Source organism: Fundulus heteroclitus, unplaced genomic scaffold (genome assembly GCF_011125445.2).
Source record: "Fundulus heteroclitus isolate FHET01 unplaced genomic scaffold, MU-UCD_Fhet_4.1 scaffold_40, whole genome shotgun sequence".
NCBI classification, from domain to species: domain Eukaryota; kingdom Metazoa; phylum Chordata; class Actinopteri; order Cyprinodontiformes; family Fundulidae; genus Fundulus; species Fundulus heteroclitus.
In genome coordinates this window covers 1379706-1395733 of record NW_023396813.1, presented here as the reverse complement: position 1 = coordinate 1395733, position 16028 = coordinate 1379706, and the positions used below count along the sequence as shown (strand labels likewise).

The 16028-nt window shown below is 39.2% G+C and overlaps 1 protein-coding gene across 1 annotated transcript; it reads left to right on the top strand.

The window, feature by feature from the left end:
• Nucleotides 1–137: 137 nt before the first annotated feature.
• On the top strand, nt 138–11093 carry LOC105924922 (ubiquinol-cytochrome-c reductase complex assembly factor 3). Its single transcript, XM_036131022.1, has 2 exons — nt 138–397; nt 10798–11093. The coding sequence occupies exons 1-2, from the start codon at nt 281–283 to the stop codon at nt 10927–10929; spliced, it is 249 nt and encodes an 82-aa protein (XP_035986915.1). The 5' UTR covers nt 138–280; the 3' UTR covers nt 10930–11093.
• The last annotated feature ends 4935 nt before the right edge of the window (nt 11094–16028 follow it).

The following is a 16028-nucleotide window of genomic DNA, read 5'->3' as shown; positions in this document are numbered from 1 at the left end:
TAATTCCTGCGCCGCGACAGTCAATGCGTGGTCTACTCTTATATTATGTCTATGGTGGTAACACCCGCATGGATTACACGCTTAACCAAAGCAGTTCCCCTCCATTCCCTTTGAGGCAGTATTGCATCCAGGCGGTTCTTGCCACCCGCCACTGAAGCCGAAGAGAGAGAAGAATGTCCCGGCTTCCCCCGCTGTCGTGTTACGTTATGAAATCCTGCTGGCTTGGAGCAGCAGTGTGAGGTGAGCCAGCGGCCCAGACTCCACAAAGTGACCGTCCAGGATGAGCGGCATACGGACTATCGTCATCTCCACAGCGGCCATTGCTGCCATGGGGCTTGGCTACGGAATGTGGTCTGTGATCTCTCCGGGAGAAGAGAGGAGGAAAGAGATGCTGAAGGTGATTCCATGTAGCAGTAGAGTTGGCGGGGTGGCACCTTGTGGTTAACATTTATGTGCTGATGGTTACATTCAGTCATAGAAATACCAACCAGAATTCCCCCGGAAGCTCCCAGGTGAAGCTGGCTGTGTGTCAGACTGAGCTGCTGTCACTTCCCCTCAGCAGGGTGTGTTGCCATAAACTTGAAGGACGGATTCAGTTCGTTTTAGTTCCGTTTGGCGACCCAAATGTTGCAATTGCAGTTCTCCCGTTCCTCAGGGTAGCAAGGTTTTCTTTCTAGTCCAACCCATGTTAGCAGAGCAAAGCAAGCATCCTACTTTTTAGTTCAGAAACTTCGGTTACGTTGAGTATCTCCGCTGCTCTAGATTTGGTCAGCAGTTTTTGCGGAGATAGCAAAATGCTCCTTCATCCCTTCTGAAGGTGGTGAGTAAAAAGGGGCCATTTTGAAAACAACCCTCAAAGATGTTAGGAGAGTGTTTAAATTTGTCCAGACAATTCAGCAAGTCTAAGGTCACCAGGTCACATGAGTTTATATTTATAAGGGGGAAAATATGGGGTGCCATCAGTAAAGTGAATAATTTACAGCAATAATTTGGGTTATATAGCTTGTCATAAGAGGGGAAAAAAGGTTAATTTTCCAACTATTATTTTCATTATGTCATTCATATATTTATAAATGTCACAGTTCCAAACAAAATATTTAATTGGCAAACTAAAAAGTTTGTTTACAAACTAAATATTTAGTTTCCAACCTAAACATTTAATTCCCTAACTACATGTTTATTTTGCAAAATAAATATTTAATTTGCAATTTAAATATTTTGCTCCAAAAGAAATATTTAGTTTTCAAACTAAACATGTATTTCCTAATTAAATGTTTAGGTTGCAAACTAAATATTTAACTCCAAATTCAATATTTAGTTTCCAAAATAAAGATTTAATTTGCAAACTAAATATTTTACTCAGATCTAATTGTTTAGTTTGGAGCTAAATATTTAGCTAGGATCTAAATGTGTAGCTAAAATGCAAATTCACTTGCCAATAAGAGGAAGTGGACTTTCAAAATAAAAGCTGGTTTTGTCAATCTCTATATAATCTCTTGCTGACAAGACTGAATCATTTCAGTCATTATTACTCATGAAACCTCTTCTATCTCCACGGGATCCTATACTTATTGTTGAAGCTGTTGATGCAGTTGCTGTACATTAAGGTGACCAGATATCTACAATGAAATTTGGGGCTTGGGAGTGTGAGGGAGAGAAGGCTGACTGCTTCTTCTTCTTCTGTCTCTGACAGCGACCAGCTACCAGCTGTTGTTGCAGACAATATTTGGTTCTCATTCATACAATACAAGGCTAAAATTGGGGACATTTCCAGGGACAGTTTTTGCTGGGAACAGGCTGTTTAAAACTAGGGACTAAAGTGAAATGCTGCAGTCAAGTGGCAATAAACTTTCAAGCCAGCCGACGTTTGCTCTCCCTTAAAGATTAGTTTTGCGCATACATGGTGCATTACGATAAGAGAGCACTAGGGGTGACTTTGCAGGCGAAAATGAAAGAAATAAAAGAGAAAAGCAGATGCATAACCCTCTGAAAATACTGCCATATTTTTATGACAGGTATTATTTTCGCGGAAAACATTTGTCACCTGTACATATAACCAGAATTAAATATTTCATAATTCTACTTAGGGCTGGACGAAATAGAAAAAAAGCATATCGATAACTGTGTTTCCAGCAGGAAGGAGGCGCTGAATTGGGAGTGGGGAGACGCGACGACAACTTTTGCACGGACCGACTGGCGTAGCGGGGGGGAGATGCGACGAGACAAGATTTGCGCGGGGGGGTATCCATGTGTTTTTTCCCTGCCATTCACTATATACACGCGCAAAAGCAACAACAAAAAAACGCGTGTTAACCCTGAATAAAATAGGAATCATATTGATCGATATTGATAATTATCAACAAATTCAAAACATATATTTTCAGTGCAGCCCTGGCCATTTTACACTGTTGCTTAGCAACCTATTTTTAGATACAGAACTCACAAACACTGAATTCCAACTTAACCCTTTATTCAACCAACCTTTTACCAAAACTGCAAGTAAAAAACAAACAAAAAAAGACAAAAGAACGTGTGCTTGCTGAACTCTTTGAAAGGGGCGGAGCTTGGTAACAGCGTTCCTGGGTCTGATTGTGATTGGTTGGAAGGATGTAGTGACTGTAACATTAATCTACATGGCTAGAATGCAAAAGAAGGAAAACTGTTATTGTATTGAACTTTTAATGACCCATTTTTTCTATCAGCAATAAGCTTATATGTCTATCAATCAATATTATCGAATTATCGTCCAGCTCCAATTCTTCTATAGTCTTTTTGAGAAACACCAATTCAGTTCCATAATGCCATCTATTTTAATGTATAACTTACAATATCTTTTTTCAAGACAACATAAAAAAAAAATGTGTATTATAAAAAAGAGATTAACAGCCATAAAACTAGATAATAATAACCTCCTCTCTTATAAAAATGCATTTCTATAATAGAAACCACTGAATAAATTTAAAAGTGACACAGTGGGCAGTCTCATGCTTTTCTCTTCAGATCAGCTGGATACATCTGCCGGCTTGTAAATGGTACCATGATAACAAGAGTCACATTGAATCTGGACATATTCCTCACTAATGTAAAGTCAATCAAAACAATCAATAAGACAGCATTTTTCAATCGTTTAAAAAAAAATAAAAAATTGTGATTACACAATGTCTGTTTACAGGACATAGACACCAGCCTGCACGCAGTCCTGCACAGATTAATAGGTGGTATGAAAAGTTAATAGATGTGAGATTCATATGGTATCAATCATCTACCACTTAATGTTCACATTTATTTTTTTAATTTTGGTATTTTATTGGTATATATTGCAATTTGATTAATACTAAGGAAGTTAATCCAGTTTGCCTACATACTCAAGATAATGAGTTTTAAGACTTAATAGTAAAAAAATGGGTTCTGGAACACTCTGTCTATGACAGATGGCCCTGGTACTGGTGGTTTAGAAGCTGCGCATATTGTTCAGTTATTGTCGATGTCAAACACTTCACTTCACTTGTTCTTTTAGACATTATTTACTGGTTGTAAATAATGTAAATACTACTCAATTAAAAACCTTCTATCTGATGATAAAAAAATTTCCTGTGCTATAGAGCCCTGTTCTTTCCCTTTCTGGTTTTGTTGGAGAAAATGTTCTAGTTGGTTTGTTGGGAGATGCCTCCTTGGCTGCCCTGGCCATCTGTAGGACAGTTATTTCGGGTATTAAATACAGTTCAAGCTTTCGTTGGTCTATAAGAAGAAATCTTCATAGTCTTCACCAACCATGACTTTCAGTCATTAAACAAGTTTAATATTTTTTAAACTACAGTTATAAAATAAAAGATTATGAAGAAGAATAAGACTAAAATGAAGAAGGAGATGATGATGAGGAGGAATAACAGGCGTACAGGGAAGAATAAAATAATTTTGAAAACAAGAACTCTATATGGAAAAAATGTTTGAACATAATATAAGTATCATAAATATCAGACAGGCTTCTGCACTTTCCATTTTTAAATCTGCTCTGAAAACCCACTTTTTCTCAATAGCTTTTGGCGTAACATGACTGTGCTCACTTTATCCATGTTATTCAAGTTTCTTAATACATCTTTTATGTGTTTTATATTTTACAGGCCCTTTACAAAAAAATTATATCATGGAAAAGTTGTTTAATTTCCATAATTCCATTCAAAAAGTTCAACTTTCATAGATTATAGATTAAGGGCCCACAACTGAAACAATTTCAAGTTTCTATTTATTTTTACATAATTGGGCCTTCCCGCTCATAAAACCCATGAAAACAGGAATCCACAAAATTAGAATACTTTGAAGAACTCACCATTTACTTCTTAGTTTTTGCAGATAAAAGAAAGAAATTAGGATTAAATTAGTCAAACATTTTTTTACTTGATCTGTCAATCTTTAATACTTGGTTGGGAATCCCTTTGCCTTAATCACTGCCTCGATGTGACGTGGAATTGAGGCAATAAGCCAGTGGCATTGCCTGGGAGTTATGGAAGCCCAGATTTCCTTGATGCTTGCTGTCAGATTTTCTTTGTTGCTGGGTTTGGGGCCCTTCATTTTCCTCTTGAGAATACTCCACAGAGCCAGTTTGCTGGCCTGTCACGCACTGTGATGGCATGGGCATCAAACCAGTTTTTGGAGCTTCTGGCGGTATGTGCAGGGGCCAGATCCTGCTGGAAGATGAAATCTGCATCTCTGTACAGATCCTCAGCAGAAGGAATCATGAAGGCCTCTAAAACATTCTGGTAGACTGTTGTGGTGACATTGGATTTAAGAAAGCAGAGTTTACCAACACCTACACTGGACATTGCACATCAGATCATGACTGTGGCCATTTCATACTGGACCTTGAGCTTGAGTTCTGTTCCTCACCCGTCTTTATCCAAACTTTGCACCTTGATTCCCGAATGAAAGGCACACTTTACTTTCATCAGAAAAGAGGACCTTTGCCCATTGGCCAACAGTCCCGTCCTTCTTCTCCTTGGTCCAGTTGAGACAGTTCCTACGATGGCACAAAGATGGGATTTGGTTTGCACTTCCTTGCAGTGTGAATGTAGCCATAGAGTCATCAGTTCCCCCAACATGTATGTTGTTGGCTCGCCAGGCACTTTTCCTTTGTGTAAGAAAATCACACCTTTCAATACAAATCTACACTGGTAATTTCAGATTCCTGCCCCATTTACATTATGTTTTATGGTGAAAATGGAAGTTTGGTTGTGCTTTTACTGTTCATTTACAAGGCGACGGCAAGTGTTTTTTCTTACAATGGCATAGTTTGAAAACTGGTTCCAGAGTGTAATGGTTTGAAAACATCCCGGCTTCTGTTGTTGTATAAAAAAGAAAAGATGGGCCTTTTCTTCCGGAGAATCCCTGGCTGATATGCAGTGTGGCAGAGATCGGTTGAAATAATGTACAGGCAAAACAATTATGCCTGCCTATAATTTTGAAAACTCCAGAAGCAGAAAAAATGGCACATAGCTGAGTACTGTTTTGGCTGCTGACTCTTCTGAATATTACCTTGGCTGGGAATGGATATAATTCAAACTTACCTTAAAGGTGGATAGCCACATTAACTGACTTTGTATGCAACCACAGTGAGTTACTGACATAAATAAATAAATAAACAAATAAATAAAAAGTTTGGATTCCTGACTCTGACCAGCAGACATTTCTGAAGTGACAGAAGATTTGAAGCACTTTTGTAAACAGGTAGACCTGTTTTTACTATGGTTATCACAGGGCTACCATACAAAGCTCTGTAGTTGAAATATTGTACTTTCAGGTGCTTTGTCCTGGCATTTTATGCTGCTTTCTTTTACATTACCAAATATTCCTCATAAAAAAAAAAAACATACATACAATTACATAAAGCAAAAACTTGTTTTTTTTTTTTAATAATTTTTTTGTTTTTCATCTAAGAGGAAGTATTTCATCTAAGAGGAAGTATTGCTTACTGCTCCGCCTCTCTGCTTGCTCGGACGCATTTTTCTCTGCTCCCTGCTTGCTTGCATTTTCCTGCCTTTTACTTTTTATCTCCTTTTTATCTCTTTGCCAAAACCACGGAAAGTTGGATTTAGTTATTTTTATTTATTTTCTTTTTATTTATTTTTGATTTTGATTTTGCAAAGATGCCTACCTTCACCACAGTGGACCTTGACACGCTTCTACAGAAGATCGCTGTTATAGAACAGAAGATATGCCGACTCGAACTGAATTATGATGTAAACGGCGCGTATGGAAATGAAACAACCCTGCCTGCGACTCCAAACGGGGACTACCAGCCCAGCAACTCTCTGAACAAACAGATCCCTGAGGAAAATGAGAATCCCTGGACCGCTCTGGGTGCAAGACCAAAGGATCAACGAACCCCACGCCTAGACAAATAAAACTGACCGAGACTACAGAGAGATGTCCCAGGACAAGTGAAACAACAGCGGGCTGTTCCCACAACAAATGATAGGAGTAAACCTGCTGGAAATGCTGGAATTCCTTTACGAAACAGATTCGCTCCGCTCCAAAATGTGACCCAGGAGAATCATGACAACACTCAGAGGTACGTCAACGACCATCGCTCTAATACATCAGAGAAAGGACATGCCACAGGGCCAAGGACCCTGATATTATGCAGTGGGTCTGTATGTGGGATTAAACATTTCTGTAACAAGAAAAACATAGAGGTGTTGATTTATAACGATCTGAACAGTGGCCTGGTGTCTGATTTATTAGACATCCTTCAGACAGACCTTCCAAGGATCTTGAAAGAACGCCGACCTTGGAAAAACTCATAATACAAGCTGAAGCCCTGGGCGACGTCACCCGGATAAGAAAATCAGAAGTATTGAAAGAGGATTACATTCGTCTGTTGAACTTAGTTCATGGCCTTAATGTCATTGTGTTTCTCAGCGGCCCTCTACCGCCTGTTAATTGTGGAGACGAGATTTTTTCCAGAATTCTGATGCTAAACAAATGGCTGGAAAAAACATGCAAACAAACAACTGTAACCTTCATAGACAACTTTAACATCTTTTGGGAAAGAAGACATCTGTTCAACAGAGATGGTTTCTCTCTAAATAGGTCAGGTGCAAAACGACTGATTTCAAACATCTTCTATTCTGTGAACCATGCACCATCAGCTTTGTTCCAAAACAAAGTACATCCAGTGCCAAAACAAATGATAAGCCCAGTGCAGCCCGAACAAACCAAGATAAAGACGGCCAGAAAGACGACACAGAAAGAGGCTACATCAGAATTACAGGAGGATTCATCCCAGATCTCAGCAGGACAAAGAGAGGACCAAGAACCTCCATCGTCACAAACACCGGTCCAGACTACACCCGCCTCGCCTTCCTCTCCACAAAGCCCAGAGGTTCCTTTCCTGGATTTCTCTCATAACATGAACAAAGTCCTTAAGATTGGTCTACAGTTGACATCCTCTCCACATATTAATTCTGAATACCGCAGTTCTGTGACTAAATCAGCATCTTCAAAAGGACGCAGAGGTCCAGATCCTCCTCCTCCTCTACATATCACAGAACATGCCTGTCCTGAGGACCTTCAGATAACTTCCTTGTGATATTCAGCAGGGCCCTGGCAGTACGTTTATCAGTCAAGACCGCTTCCAGCATAAGCCTGGGCCTCCTGACGGAGAACATGGAATATCTGTTATGGTACGTGGCAGAAATAAGAAAAGCAAAAGGAAAACAGACAGGAATAATCAGTCGTACTTAAAAGTCATAAACTGTCAGATGCAACCTGCCACAGAGACATCATCAACCAAAAAAATCATATAAACTGGGTTTACTAAATATTAGATCTCTGTCAGGAAAATCCCTTTTAATTAATGACTTCATTATTGACAATAATCTTGATGTAATGTTTTTAACAGAAACATGGCTTACATGAATCTAATGAAGCAGCCTATACTGATGGAGTCGACATCCTCCAAACTACAATTTTCTTTGTGAGAGCAGACAGCAAAGGAAAGGTGGAGGAGTAGCAACATTGTTTAATGATTCACTAAAGTGTAAAAAGGTGTTTTTGGGAAAATTTGACTCTTGAACATTTGGCTCTCCAGGTAAAGAGCCCAGTACGAACTATGTTTCTGAATGTTTACAGGTCTCCTAAGTCCACATCAAACTTTTTTAATGATTTTAGTGACCTGCTGTCCGTGATATGTGTTGATTATGACTGTTTAATTATTGTGGGAGACTTGAACTTTCACGATGACAACCCTAAAGACAGAAGTGCAAAAGAACTGTGTGACACACTTAGAAACTTTGGTTTAACACAGCATGTTAAACAGCCAACACACAAACAGGGACATATTTTAGACTTGATCATCACTAAAGGTCTAAAGATTTCTAAGGTCAATGTAACTGATGTTGCCTTATCCGATCACTTCTCCGTTACCTTTGAAGGCATCATTTCCAGTGACTCATTTAGCCAAAGGGACATCGTAAGAAAACGCACCTTTAAGGACAATGCCACAGAAAATTTTATTCAAGCTTACTCTGCTACTTCAACCTTGGGCTGCAACTCAGTAGATGAGCTAGTAGATAACTTTGATTCTAAAGTCTCAGACATCATTGACTGCATTGCTCCAGTTAAAGTGAAAGTTGTTTCCGGGAAGAAAAAATCTCCTTGGAGAAATGCTCCAGCAGCTAGAAGGTGAAAAAAGGGAAGTGCGGAAAGCTGAACGCAGGTGGAGAAAGAATAGACTCCAGGTTCACTACGACATCTATAAAGAGAGACTTTACAGATATAACTTACAACTGAAAAATGCAAGGGAATCTTTCTTCTCTGAGATCATCAAGAAAAACATTAATAATGCTTGTGTCTTATTTTCCACAGTCGACAGGTTAACAAATCCTCCTGTGTTCGTGGCTTCTGAACTCTACTCCACCAGGGCCTGCAATGAATTTGCTAACTTCTTTACTGAAAAAATCCTAAAGATTAGAGGATCTGTTTGTACATCCACACCAGCTCCAGAACCATCCATTTAGCTGGAACTTATCCTGACAAAATGTCCAAATTCAGCCAAATAAACTCCAAAAGCTTAGAGGAGATCATTCAGCAGCTAAGTTCCTCCTCCTGCTGCCTTGATGTTCTCCCCACAGTTTTCCTTAAGAAAGTTTTACCTGTCATAGCGTCTGAGTTGACTCAGATAATAAACACGTCCCTTCTGTCAGGTGTTTTCCCCCAGTCCCTAAAAACAGCAATTATCAAACCACTGCTGAAAAAGAACAATTTAGACAAACTTCTACTCCAGAACTACAGGCCCATCTCAAACCTCCCTTTTATCAGTAAGATTATTGAAAAAGCTGTATTTCAACAATTAAACACCTTCTTAACAACGACCAGCCGCTTTGATGTTTTCCAGTCTGGCTTCCGTGCTCACCACAGTACAGAGACCGCCCTTATCAAGGTTTTTAATGACATCCATATAAATACAGACTATGGAAGAACCACCGTGCTGGTACTATTGGACCTTAGTGCAGCATTTGATACTGTTGATCACTCCATCCTGTTAGAACGCCTGGAGAACTGGGTCGGCCTCTGTGGTACATCTCTCAACTGGTTTAAATCCTACTTAAAGGACAGGGACTTTTTTGTATCAGTAGGTAACTTTACATCAAAGTCAACAAAAATCACATGTGGGGTTCCCCAAGCGTCCATCCTGGGTCCCCTCCTTTTCAATATCTACATGCTCCCTCTCGCTCAGATCATAAAAAATAACAACATCAGCTACCGTAACTATGCAGACGACACACAGCTCTACATCACCATGTCACCAGGTGACTATGAACCAATTCAGGCACTGAGTAAATGCCTAGAAGAAATCAATACGTGAATGTGTCAAAACTTTCTTCAGTTGAATAAAAACAAAACTGAAGTAATAATCTTTGGACCAATAGAGGAGAGATCCAAAGTTAGCACACAGCTTCAGTCGCTTCACCTAAAAACCACTAATCAGGCCCGAAATCTGGGTGTAGTGATGGACTCAGACCTGAACCTCCAAAAGCACCTAAAGACAGTTACAAGGTCGGCTTTCTATCACCTGAGGAACATTTCCAGGATTAAAGGACTGATGTCTCAGCAGGATCTGGAAAAACTAATCCATGCATTTATTTTTAGTCGAATAGATTACTGCAACGGCGTTTTCACAGGTCTGCCTAAAAAGTGGATCAGACAGCTGCAGCTGATCCAGAACGCTGCTGCCCGCGTCCTCACCAAGACCAAGAAAGTAGAGCACATAACCCCAGTTCTAAAGTCATTACACTGGCTCCCTGTATCTCAGAATAGGCTTTAAAATACTTCTGTTAGTCTATAAATCCCTGAATGGCTTAGCACCTAAATACATCACAGACTTGTTATCAGTGTATCAACTATCCAGACCACTAAGGTCTTCTGGCTCCAGCCTACTCTGCATACCTAGAACCAGAACTAAACAAGGAGAAGCAGCATTTAGTTCCTATGCTCCACTTATCTGGAACAAACTTCCAGAAAATTGTAAAGGTGCTGAAAGCCTGAGTTCCTTTTAAATCAAGATTAAAAACATTTGTTTAGGATTGCCTTCAACTGTTCTAGTTAACTGAATCACCACTTCTTTGTTCTAATTTCTATCTACATTTTATTCCTACTTGCTTTTATTCTGTTTTAATTTGCTATATTTTAATCATGTAAAGCACTTTGCATTGTCCCTGTACTGAATTGTGCTATATAAATAAATTTGCCTTGCCTTGCCCTTAATTCACCTGGGTTGATTTTCTGTCCACTACCCAACAGAATCTCCCTGAATCGAACCCAGTGAGAATGGAAGAGACGAGGCAGAGGAATGCCATGCTGATGCAAGTTCTGAAGGACGCCGCTGAAACCAACGATAACTTTGCAAGGGGATTAGGAGGACCTGGGAAGTAGACATACCTCTCTGTGTTCATTGTTGGTTATTGAATGCTTCTGACATGAGGAGTCACAAGTTAGTCACATAAACATGGACACTGTCGGGGTGCCTGGAAGTGATTGTCTAATGAGCAGTGCTGTACTTTACATTCACCTGTTTGATTAAAACTCTTTAAACAGAACAACTCCTCCAGTCCATTTGTCCAACTGACAAACCGACCTGCCATATTTGTGTACTTCAGCTTTATTTATATGCCATAGTGTTTTACTGCTTATAAATGTGAACTGTATATGCAGGAAACCTGTGCCTGTATTCACAAAGAATCCTAAGACTAAAAGTAACTCTTAGTGACATCATTTTAGGAATAAACTTAAAATTTCCTGAATTCTAAGATCGTTCTTAGAATTTTACCTTGGTGACATAAAAGTTATTTACAAAGTGTCCGAGGCCTTAAGAGAGCTCCTAAAGTGAAAAATGTTAGGAATAGTGAGGAGGACTTTTAGCGAGCCTAAGAGTGTCCAAATTTCTTATCTAGTTAAACTACCAGGGAGAAATTAGTTTCAGTGGCCGGATGCTGTGTGATGTAATTTTATCGAGGATAAATAATGGTGACTGAATTTATATCGCTTGGTCTAGTCATACTGACCACTCAAAGAGCTTTAAACTCTTGCCATATTAACCCAGTCTGACATGCACACATTCATATACAGATATACACTGATCAGTAGGCAACTTGGGGTTAAGTGCCTTGTCCAGGGGCACATCAACATTTGACCGGGGGAAGCTGGAGTTAAACCCACAACCCTTCCAATTGAGAGACAACTACTCTACCCAATAAGCCACAGTTGCCACCTGGATAAATATTTATGAATAAGAAAGTGGAGAATTGCACAACGAATATCATACAGAGGAAGCTTATTATTATTTGCAGAATACTGGAATTAATTTTAGTTGGTTTAAATATACAACAGACCCGGCGGCATGGGCGGGCATTGGGGGGCCGTGCCCGCCCTGTGAGCCAGCTGTGCTCGCCCTGGACTTTTTTTTTAACCTCTGAGTGGCCATCGTCCTTTTAGTACTATCTTTGATGTGTCAATCATACAATTTAACCAATCTAATCAACGACAGACGGCAACATGCTAGCCAATCACAGCTGGAGAGGGGCGGGACACTGAGTCATAGCCTTCAGTAGCCGCCACAGTTCGGCTGTGGTCACAGTCGGTGTCGGTAGAGTGGGATGGAAATTTGGTCTGATTACCAAACAATTACAAGAAGTGACAACGAAGCAGAGAGCGAGCTGGAAGGAGCGCTATTAATTTCTGTTTAAAATGTCAGCACTGAAGTCTAAACTGGAGTAAACATTCATGCTAGCATGGTTAGCTAGGACAGCTAGCAGGGTTAGCTAGGACAGCTAGCAGGGTGAGCTAGGACAGCTAGGAGCAGAACCAAGCACTAAAACTGCCAATCTGAAGAGACATGAGTTACTTGCAGGTAGAAGGGAACTCTTGCGTTGTTCTGCTCCTTGTTCTCATAGCTGCTGTAATTACAGAACCTCTTCTAGTCAGAATTGTTACTTCAGTCAGTGTTCAGCCTGACACCAGTGCTCATGTTTATTAGCAGACCTCTCAACTTTTATCAAAAGTTAAGAGTGAGATTATGCTAATGTGGGGGTGGGGCTTGTTTGGGGGCGGGGCTAACCGGACCCTGGAAGAGCCAGTGGTTTCAACTCCATCTCATTTTTATCCCACCAGACAATGAAGTAGACATGTATTGTTTTTGTTAAAAAGAGAAAGAGACGTATTAATACTTTATTGTTCAGTTAATGGATTGGACATAAAAAACACACAAATGTTCAAATAATACAGAATAAAATTAAGTAGTTTTAGGTTATTGACCGAATTATTACACTGTTACACATTCATCTATGGGTTTGTTTATCATTATAGATCTATAACCTGATTGGTGGATCAGGCTGCGTTTCATGAAGCCTTTATAGTCAACATTTTCCCCTCAGCAGCAACACTGAAGCACACAGAGGTTCCCGCTGCGTCTTTACTCACGATCCAGCTGCTGATGTTTCCCTCTTTTCAGATCCATGCACTTCTAGACTGTTACAGTTTATAACCATTCTCATCACCTTTCACAGCGACAGGTTTCTCAGTCAGTCGCCGCGCTGACCAGACAAATCTCTATTGCTCTCGTCAGTGCGCTCTGGGTGCACTGACGACCAGAAAGCACCTGCTCCGAGGGAAAGGGGGGGGGGGGGAGGAGGAGCAAGCGCGGAGGCACAGAAATACGGTGCATGTAGTTAAAAAATGCAGAATTAATAAAAACGAAACTTATAAACAGACCAAGTGGCGTTTTAAACTGCATCTGGTTAGCAGAACTGTTTTATGATCCAGCGTGCAGCCATGACTGGTTCTGAATGAACCGGTCATCTGGCAGCAGCTCTCCCCCCGCCCCTCCCCTCCTGTGTACACGGTACAGGACCTTACCGGCTCACTTTCACCACTGTTAAGACTAAAATTATTCATAACTCTGATCACTCTTCCTGCTGCTCTGTTAACACAAACTGCAGCAGGAATTACTGATGGCCACAAGCTGTGAAAGAAGCCCAAACAGCTCAGCAGAAGGCAGAGTTTTGTCGTCCGCAGCCCAGATAGGCTTTGTGATTTTTATGCGTGAGAAATTCCATGTTTGCGTGTGAAATGTAATGTGTTGCGTGTGAAGTTAGTGAAATGCATGTGTCACACGGTCAATGCGTGAGAGTTGAGAGCCCTGTTTATTAGCGTGTAGCTTATGCTGGACTTTTGAGTTAAGACACAGCGCTACAGGTGACCCTATGTCACTGTTAGTTTCCAGTAACCCAAACCAGCATTAAACCTGCCCAACTTAAAAGAAAAAAGCACAGAACTATTAAACACATAAGAACATGCCATTAGCACACAACTGAGCTGAAGCAAAGAAAAAAAAACTGTGCATATGGGCTCCAAACAGAATGTACAATCAGACAACCAAATAACACACAAGATCTCTTTAACAATCAGGATATATCACCCGGAAAAAAATAAATTATAAATAGCTTCCCAACATGAGTTGTAAATCTACCTTAATATAAATGTAATTTCTCTGAGTATAGCTCAATTAAACATTTCTTTTACACGCAGTAAATAAATGATTAATTTAATTTTTAAGTTGATAAGTAGAACTCAACCCCTCTTGGGCGTTTACATTGACCAAACACTTGATTAACCATTATTCTTTTCTTCTTTTATCATAACAATCGATATTATTCATTCTAACTATTATTCATTGATGATGTCAGATCAACAGATTCAATGTATTTAAAAAATAAGTCACTATTTTGATATATTTTGTTAGTAATTCTTTCTAAAAGCCCAACAAATGTTATGAAAACTTCCGAATATTATAACAATCTGCCCATAGAGCAATTTTTTCTCCAGCTCAATGTGTTCAAAAGCCTAATTGGTGGGAAACCTGCCTAATTTGACAACACTGACTACACTATTGCTATTTGTTTTTTTCATTACAGTGTATATATATATATATATATATATATATATATATATATATTTATTTTTTTAAATTTATTTATTTATTTATTTATTTTTTAGTGTGCCCCCCTAAAAAATGGAATGTCCCCCCTGTAATTTGTTTCTGCAGCCGGATCTGTATACTACCTAGCTGTTGTCAATTGTAAAATGTATAATGACGATGCTCTTTTGTATGTAGTAACTGTTGTAATAAGTATTTTGGACCATACCACACTGGAACTAGAGCTGAGTCAAATGGAGAGCCCTATAGCACTGGGGGAAGCAGAAGACTTACCTTTAGGCAGGCATCATTCATCTGCATTGTGCACATTAAAAGCCATACCATCAACATTTACAGATGACTTCAAACCTCCAACTCCAAGCCCTCTCCCTAGTGCTGCAGCTACTGCCAATACATCTAGAACTACTCCTACAACTACAGAAAAGGGAAAGAAGAGTAAAAGAAGGCCCCAGTCAAGAACGCACCTATTGTCGTCGAGCTCTCTGCCTGTCCTGTCGCAACACCTCGTCAACCAGCAGAAGGAAAGCCAAGTTGCGCCTTCTACAACATACACAAAAACTAAAGTTCTTTTCTGTATGTTAAAACGGCAGTTATTTGTAGTTGTGACAAGCTAACAAACTAAGATCTGCGATTTCTATTCAGATATGGTCAAGACATGGACTTTTGGGGGATCAAGACATGAGATGTATTACTGGTAATTTAATACCTCACAGTTATTTTACGGGTAATTTGTCTTTATTTTACCGATGACGAAAGTTCTTCTCTCCGCAGAATGATGTAGCTGTGGAGCGTACTTTGCTGCGTCTGGTGTAAATTTATGCTTTTAAATCGCCCATAAGCCGCTTACTTTATGTGGCCAGTGTATTTCCCACTTTAGACTAAAATAAAGTATTTTGGCAACCTTTACCGATAAGTCTATTGCTTTAGAAGAAAATGAAGATTAGCTTATTTAATGTATATCTCTGACCATATGTTTTGAAACCTTATTTTCTCTAAAGAGACCAGCAGGTAATCTAGCAAACTCTTTCAGAGAAAATCCTGAATTAAAGAAAGGACTTTGGTTCCTGGTGTAAGAATCACTGCATATATTAGAGAGACATAGGATTACCCTTCTGTCACTTTTTAATCCAATTTTGATGGATTAAAAAGGGGCGGGTCTTATTTTTTAATTGACCTCTAGTGACCTTTAGATGACATAATAATTAAATGATATAAAATTTATATTAATTGATATAAAATTTATATCAAGCGATATAAAATGTATATTAATCGATATAAAGATTGATTCTTATCTTAAGCAATAATTAATCGATATAAAATTTATATTATTCGATATAAAATTTATATTAAATGACATAAAATTTATATTAATTGATATTAAATTTATATTAATCGATATTTAATTGATATCAAATTTATGTCAAAATTTATTTAATCGAGTTGACGGATAAATAATCCATCAACTTGCCGGATGTCCCGCCTCCATTTCCGGTCCCCCCACCGGAAGTCCCGTCTATATGACATTATTATTAATATGAAT